Raw genomic sequence first — 7,920 nt, 5'->3', positions numbered from 1 at the left:
AGAAACATACACGCGAGAATACATGCACATACGGACAAGGCAAAAGACCGTGTGACGCAACCTTCCACAACTGTACATCGAACACTGGTATCTGTTTTTGATCCGTCTGTGCGTATATCTAAGCAACCGGGCGCGGTGCGATGAGCTCCAACGCTTGCGCCCGGAACGGCCGGCAATGACTGAGGACACCACGGCTGTGGTGGTTTAAACATCGACGCTCTCACACATCACCGGACGTTAAAACGAAAACACAACGCTCTTTTCCTTACATGTATTTCGAAATCGCAGGTGCACTCCCATGCTTTTAGAATGAATTGGGCTACATACACACAACAGATGGGAGAGATTGCCGACAAAGTCGTGACCTGCGACCTTGTTGGGAGCCGTGCACAACTGTGTGCTCGGACGCAAGAAAGAAAAGCACACGTCTTGACAAGAACAGAGCCCAGGCGACTAACCACAACGCGCAAAGGGGATCTCCAACGAGTGGCTTCCGCCCTTGAAATGCATGACAACGTAACGCCCGCCTGGGTTCGCGGCCGGGTTCTCCACCGGATCAGAGCAGGCCCCCGGCATCGTCTCTAACTTCACGGAATGACGGTGGCGCGTGGGTCGTCGGGCGCCACGGCAGCGCTCAGTCGCGGCGCGAGCGGCCGCTGCTCTTCGGCGAGCGAGAGCCGTCGTTTCTGCGGGGCGAGCGCGACGTGCCGTTCCTCTTCGGCGAACGGGACCTGCAACGGCGGGCCGCGCTGTCAGAAGGCGGCCATCCGTCGCACGGTCCGATCGAGGCGAACACGCGCCCAGGCGGCACAACGGCACCCTTCAGCCTTGCTTCACGCAGCGATTAACGGATCCACAACAGCCAGCCTGCATCCGTACGTCGCGGATTGCCTGGTGATGAGAACGGCATTGGGCACTCCACAGATAGGCGGTGCTGGTGCCGTCCCCAGCGGGGTTGCGCCAGGTCACTAACCTGGAGCGGTCGCGGGATCGGCTGCGTGAGTAGGAGCGGCTCCTGGACCTCTTGGTGCGAGAGCGCGAGCGAGAGTGGCGGTCACGACTGCGCGACCTAGAAAAAGACCTAAAATTGGACGGCGTGAATGTCTGCTCTGGCTCCGGCGGCCACAGCGTGGCCGCACCATCACAATCTACTCAGACGCACACACAGCTGCCGAAGGACACAGCAAAACGTCACACTGTCACCCATCTGTAAAGGAATGCGTTAGCACCGCCAAGCCCCACTGCCTGAGGTGAGACCGGCCGCCCACCAACGAGCTTCCGCACGCGTCACGTACGCACCAAGATCAGCCGCGCACGCCGTCGCAGCACGGCGACCGTTCACATCACAGCGACGAGAGGCCTCTGGCTTGCGCGCGCGCTGGCCTACCTGCCCGGTGGAGGGCTCACAACTGGAGGCGTCCACGCTGGGCAAGAGCGGTCGTCGGCCGTCCGACGGTCGGCCGGCGGCGGATGTGCCGTGTCGCTCGCCGAGCGCGGGCCGGGCGGGCGCGCAGGTGATGCCATTCTCGCGGCGCTTACAAACGCGTGCGACAGCCGCCTCACCACACGTGTGACCAACGCAATAGTGCGATAAGCGCCGATACAGGGATTGGGCCTATCAGAAACGTCCTTCGATTTCATTTTTCCTGGAACGACCAGGACAACGTTATTCCAGAAAACGGCTTTTCAGCCTCAACAAATCTCGAACAAGTGAAATATTGCAAGGTTGTACGCTATGTCTTCCACCGTAACACTATGTTCTAAATTACTACCCACCTTTATGTGTCACAGATGTTTACTTGCCTCTTACAGTGCACATATTACAACCCAAACTGCAGGACTATTACAGCGTAACAAGTTCACTCGAAGCTAAAAAGTAATACCGAATGGATGAGTACGATATGTCGCAATTTTCTACACAAACGGGTTTCAGTAGGCCCAATCCTTACTATGGACTCAACATACCAAAACAAATCCGTAACACACAATAAAGCTAGTAGAATAACTATGCAAAATGTGAAGTACGATGAGTTGTGTTGCGCGTGACTATCCTAGGTTATTGGCATTCTTCGCCACAAGCATCAGTGTGGCACTTCACAGTCAGTAGTATTCTGTCGTTCAAAGGAAAAAGGTCTAGGAGTCATTAGTTACCATAGCGCTTAAGCCTTCTTATCTTTGGACGGCAGCATTGACCTGAATTTCTAACAAAAAACCTGAATGATAACTAGGTTCATGAGCGCTGTCCCCCCTCCCAAAAAAACACTATAAGGTCCCCACAGCCTGAACAACATGTACACAGGACAGGCGTGGGGACGAAGCCGGCTGAGGTTTTCGCTTAGCAAAGCCAGTTTTCCTCCAATTACTTGGAGATTGACTTCGCAATTGAGCCACTCTCCACAGGTGCCTTCTGCTTCGTGGCATTTGAATCGGTTGGCTTCGGCTTCGTCGCAAGTAACGGTTAGCTTTTGCGCAGGTTTTTAATGTTTTGGGCTTGATTTCCGTGCAATCATGAACTGCTGGCTTCGGCTTGGCTACGGTAACATTTCACCGCAGTTGTGGCCCTGCTTAACCAAAACAGCCATGTCTGTCTTTCATCCCCATATCCATATTACACAACTGTTTGAGGCCGCGTGACATTTACAGCTGAGAGCCAAAAACGAGCCAGACGTTCTCAGGATCAATCTACATCTGACGACGTCGGAACTCCAGCTATCCGAAATGTTGTGTGCATACTGACACAAATCTAAGACGATAGCCCTGAACAGTTCTTTCAGCCATGACGCCTACACCTAATCGCTAATCACTCCGAAAAGGGCAGAGATTTTGATTTGAAGAACAACTTTGCATACTAAGGGCAGAGATTTTGATTTTGAAGGAACAACTTTGCATACTAAGGGCAGAGATTTTGATTTTGAAGAACAACTTTGCATACTACAATCAGCTTTGGCCTCGGCCCCGTCGATCCAAACTGCTGTTTGGTTTTGGCTTCGCGTTTCCTAAGTTCAGAGTAGCTGACTTCGGTTTCGGCTCCATTCATAACAAAATTCGAAGCCAATAACTTGGGGATCCAGCTTCACGTTTTACCAAAACGTGGCCACTGGCTGTGGTCTCAGCTTGGCGGTTCCGCACTTAAAAACCACCGGCTCCGGCTTCCACTCGGACATCATGTCATTGTCCGGCCCTTGGATTCGACCTCAAAGCGAGAGCCTGCCTTCGTCCCCATGCCCGACACAAAAACAACAACCGAACACCCGGACACCACAGTAAAAGAAGAGCGCATGAACATGTACTCGCACACAAAACGAAACCTACGTCTGCATGCACGCGCACATCCACGCACACGCATACACACACACACACACACCCACGATCACAGGCAGTCACCCACACCCACACAAGCGACGCCGATGGCCTATCGTACTTTAAAGCCCCGATCTAAACCCCCCGCGTGCGCTGCGACCGCTTCCATCCAGAGCAGCAGCAGCCACACAGGTCGGCGCCGGCCCGTCCGCCTCTGGCGCGCCCTGGCCGCTGCGCCGCGGCTCTCACCGCCGTGCTGAGGCGGCTCGGCGACGCTCTACCACAGATGGGACGGCTGGCCACGGCGACACGCTACGAGCGGCCGGGTGTCGAGGCAACGAGCGCGCGCGGACGGGCGGACGGGGGACGCGTGGTGTGCTCAGGCGGAGACGGGGACGGTGTGCCGCCGCAGCTCAGTCATTGACAGCTGCCTTGGACGCACTCATCCCCTACAAAACGTCAGAACAGGGCGTCAGCGGGCAGCGCGGGCGGCGCCACAGCATCCACGGGCGGCTGGCTGGCGCACGCGGCCGCCGTCGGCGGCGCGGGCACTGACCTGCGCACGGGCCGCTTGTTGCGGCAGTCGTAGGAGTAGTGGCCGGCCTCGCCGCAGTCGTAGCAGCGGTCGTTGGGGTCCCAGCCGCGGCCGTAGCGGCCCGTGCCGACCGTGCCGCGCCAGCTGCCCGTGCCGCGGCTGCGCGAGCGGCCCGTCGACATCTCCACCGTGATGCGGCGGTTGCACACGGTCCTGCGACGGTCCACGCGCAGTCAGTGCCCACAATCATGGCGCCGGTCACGCGACGACCTTGATGACCCCCAGTCAGGTCTTAACTGAGGTCCAATAAGGTGTTAACAAAGGGCACACACATGCCTTTACAGCCCTGGTCACAGGTAAGCAATAGTTTTGTGGGGCAAATATAATGCTCAATTGAAACAGGTAACCTCAGGTGCACCTATTGCATTTTACATCACCTGAAACAGTTAAGCAAAGAACATCATGATATTCCAATCAACTGCATGCAACAATTTGACACAGTTCCTCCCATAATGATCCATTTTCCAGCCTCACACACACACTCAACCCTCCACTGTACATTATTTGAGTTCAGCAAAGTTTGAGGGCCCAGCACATTACTACTGATAGAGCTTTGCATAACTGAGAGACAAACTGGGAACCATGCCATGGTCCCACTACAAGAAAACTGCTGGTTAAGTCTGCAAGACACATAAGGTGTTTCCAGTCAAATGATTCAGCAAGCATGGGGAGGGCATATTGAATATATATATAAATATATATATATATATATATATATATATATATATATATATATATATGTACACTGGGGGCATATTGAAAACCACACCACACCATGCCAGGCACTCAAAGAAGATTTAATTACCTTCCATCCAGTCCTCGAACTGAGTCACGGGCATCTCTTGGGTCCTCAAACTCAACGAAAGCAAACCCAGGCGGATTTCGGGCCACCCAGACATTCTTCAGCGGTCCATAGTAAGAGAAAGCATCTTCCAGCTCAGTCTGAGAAGCATTGCTCCCTGCAAAAAAATAGCATGCAATATGTTAGTGAAAAGTATCCACCTCCACTCTACTCCAGTGAGAACATTATCAATTTCCAATAAACCAAGCAGAGAAAATATTGTGTTCTTTCCCTACCAATCTTATTATTTTACAATGTTTCTGCTTGGATGTAAGACATCAAGTTTATTATTATCACAACATGAAGCATAACACACAAGTCAGTACCCTGGCTTTGTTCATACAATTTATGATGCCTTTCAGTAAACACATGGGTAATAGACACATTTACATCAAAGGAGGAAACATTTATTGTCAAAAAACAGCACAAGTAACTTACCCAGGTCACCAACATACACTTTGCAATCCATATTTGCCCTTGACATCTCTGTCTTCTTGCTGATTCTGCAAAAAAGAAGAGCAATGTATGTCAAAACACTTGAATAATTTTTCAGCATCACTAGACTCACAAAAAGTTCTGGAGCTTCAGCATCCTATCCTCTCAACCATCCATATCATGAATAGCCAGTACCTTAATGGAGTAAATGCATCTCCTGCATCTCCTCACAACTTATTCCTTGAATGAACTTTTAACATTCTTGTCTCAACACTGCCCCCCATCCACATCCCAAGAACAGAAATATTCACAGAGACAACAAATATAGGTGTGCCATCCAATATCCAATATAGCTATTTTCTGCTAATAAAGCATAAAGCATTAATGGCAAACAGGCAGGGCAAGAGATGCTTTTCTGGTAGCATCTAATATGTCTGGCATTATGGAATGCTTCTTATTTATTTTTTCATGAGCTGAGCATTCATGTTTTTAACTGTGAGTGACAAAAAATATCATGATACATACCATGGCCAGGGCACAACAGCCAGCACTTAACTTGATAAACCAGAACTACTTTAATAACTAACAACACACATTGGTTTCACTGTTACAAACTGGCGCAAATCAGGAGCTTATTGAAATAATAGGTTTCAATGTTCAACACAAGCAAGTTTTCAAATGTAGTATTACCATTTCTAATTGTTCCCCACACATTTATGTATCCATACTTCGCAATGTTTCAATCCATCACATCAAAAATGTCACACTTCTCCTGCCCACCAAAAATACTGACCATTAGGTCCATAGTTGACAACAATGTCAGGAGTGTTTTAATTCTGTGTTCAGCTTTTATGACCATTTTTAAAATGAAAATTAGCTTCCATCCTGAATAAGACAACATGCACCATGACCTAGCATCATCTCATGCCAGCCCCACAATGATGAGAGCTTTCAACATGCAGGCATCTCACAATTGTCAGCAGATTTCCTGTATAACATCCATGCATGAATCACTCTCTTGCTTGAAAACATGGGGCTTCAGTCACTCCACATATCCAGAACCCTCTCCCCTAAAGAGCCTGCCTCTCAAACATGTGCGGCAAGTGCGGCAAAAGCGGCCGGAAACCGTTTCAGGCTTTGTAAGCCCACCAGCACGGAAATTTCCAATATACAAGCATCTAAGCGCAATTTTCACTCGCAGTTTTTAGAATTTACCAATCCGGGCTCAATACCCACACCACCTTCGGTTGGCTGGCAAGAGGTTACGCACCGCCCACCAAACACCTGCCCGCACTCTTCCTGTTTCTTCACGCGCAATCAAGGCCTCACCAGAGATGATGAAACTGTCTCGTGACCTCACTTTATCTTCGCTTGGCGTTCATGTGACGTCATTGGGTGCAGTACCTAAAGGTATTGCTGAGGGGCCAGTGGAATATCGATTTACTCATACAGAAAAGAAAAAAGCCTTTGGCAGAAGGTATCCAAAGCCAATGAGCCGATTGCTCACAGGTAAAGACGAGCATGATGACGTGCTTTATGTGGCAACGCGAGTGGAATGAAACTACCTGAAAAGTGAAGACGCGTACACGAGACTTACTCGCAATAGGACGGCATGAACATCGGGAAGTCGTAAGGAAGGAACGTATCGTAAGAAACATCTGCATTCGCACTGCTAGAGAATAAACTTTCAGTGGCAAATGTACATGATCAGAGACTCGAATGAAAAATTTAGTGTCGGCGTGATTATCTACGTGCCAAGCCGTTACAAACGCACTTTGATCTCACACGGCACCGCACCCCTCGATCGAACCACCGCCGGTGGTGCGAGTGGGTGGCGATTGGCGGGTGAGGCGAGTCTGTTGGGTGCTGCAGTTATTGTTTGCGTTAGATGCACCAAATGCGTGGTGCTCGTCCTGCATGTCTACCTTCATCTCGCGCCGCTCAGTCTGTACCTGTCGCGCAGAGGCGGCCGTGCTCGGTCTGTGCCTGTCTGCGAGGCCGGCCGTGCTCAGTTCGTACCTGTGCGCTGGGCCGACAGCGCTCGGCCCATACCTGTCTGCTTAGTCACCGTAAGTGTCGTGCCATTTACGTTGCTTTCTTGGGACGTTTATGTTTGACGTCAAGGTGGCATGCGAGTAGGATTATGGATGGCTCAACGATGGTGTAGAGCACAATATGCATCTGTGATATTTTTATGCTTAGCCGGAACAACGTTAACTGTACAACTGGTGGATTTTTTAATGTCCGGAATGTAAAACAAAAATCCCGGGTTTTCATTTAAGGTCAGTGATCTTTTTACCCTAGGAAGGTCAACTTGACCAAGAAACTGCGAGTTGCAATATTTATATATGATTATATATATATATACATATATATATATATGTATACATATATATATATATATATGTATATACATATACATATATATATATATATATATATATATATGTGTGTATATATAAGAGTTCCCCGTTCTATGAGCCCGCGTTTGTCCCTGAAGAGAAATCTTGAGAGGTCAGGACTTATTGACGGACGCTAGTTCTTTCTGTGGGGAATATTCTGGCATGTGCAAGTTTAAAATCGGCTGGTAGTTTTTGGGTGATGTGGAGCTACTCGTCCTTCGAGTCTGCTATTGACCTCAATTTATTATCTTGAGATGTCAGGACTTTTTGACAGACGCTAGTTCTTTCTGTGATGAATATTCTGATAGTTGTGAGTTGAAAATCGGCCGGTAAATTTTGGATGATAT

The 7,920-nt window shown here is 49.6% G+C and overlaps 1 protein-coding gene across 4 annotated transcripts; it reads right to left on the bottom strand.

Annotated features, from left to right (window-relative positions):
* Positions 1-256: 256 nt before the first annotated feature.
* Positions 257-6,488, bottom strand: LOC119091760 (serine/arginine-rich splicing factor 7). Of its 4 annotated transcripts, none has more exons than XM_037214627.1 (6): positions 6,442-6,488; positions 5,175-5,239; positions 4,701-4,854; positions 3,857-4,048; positions 974-1,081; positions 257-731 (listed from the first exon to the last, which is right to left on the bottom strand). In XM_037214627.1, exons 2-6 carry the CDS (start codon positions 5,218-5,220, stop codon positions 635-637), a joined length of 597 nt encoding a protein of 198 aa, XP_037070522.1. In that variant the 5' UTR covers positions 5,221-5,239; positions 6,442-6,488; the 3' UTR covers positions 257-634. The 4 variants fall into 4 exon arrangements, with proteins under 4 accessions (XP_037070522.1, XP_037070525.1, XP_037070524.1 ...); XM_037214630.1 differs by having other exon boundaries at positions 974-1,069; XM_037214629.1 differs by lacking the exon at positions 6,442-6,488 and adding an exon at positions 6,143-6,166.
* Positions 6,489-7,920: the final 1,432 nt, after the last annotated feature.

The sequence above is a fragment of the Pollicipes pollicipes genome, unplaced genomic scaffold (genome assembly GCF_011947565.3).
Source record: "Pollicipes pollicipes isolate AB1234 unplaced genomic scaffold, Ppol_2.1 Scaffold_3447;HRSCAF=4054_pilon_pilon_pilon, whole genome shotgun sequence".
Taxonomy (NCBI): domain Eukaryota; kingdom Metazoa; phylum Arthropoda; class Thecostraca; order Pollicipedomorpha; family Pollicipedidae; genus Pollicipes; species Pollicipes pollicipes.
The sequence above is the reverse complement of the archived record's forward strand: the minus strand, read 5'-3'. Positions and strand labels throughout refer to the sequence as shown.

Bases quoted from the DNA above. Each gene is read 5' to 3' on its own strand.
- LOC119091760 (XM_037214627.1), bottom strand. From the start codon at position 5,220: ATGTCAAGGGCAAATATGGATTGCAAAGTGTATGTTGGTGACCTGG. The intron at 4,049-4,700 runs GTAATTAAATCT...GGACCGTCGCAG, and splicing joins GTTCGAGGACTGGATGGAAG to GACCGTGTGCAACCGCCGCA. The intron at 1,082-3,856 runs GTCAGTGCCCGC...GTCCAATTTTAG, and splicing joins AACAAGCGGCCCGTGCGCAG to GTCTTTTTCTAGGTCGCGCA.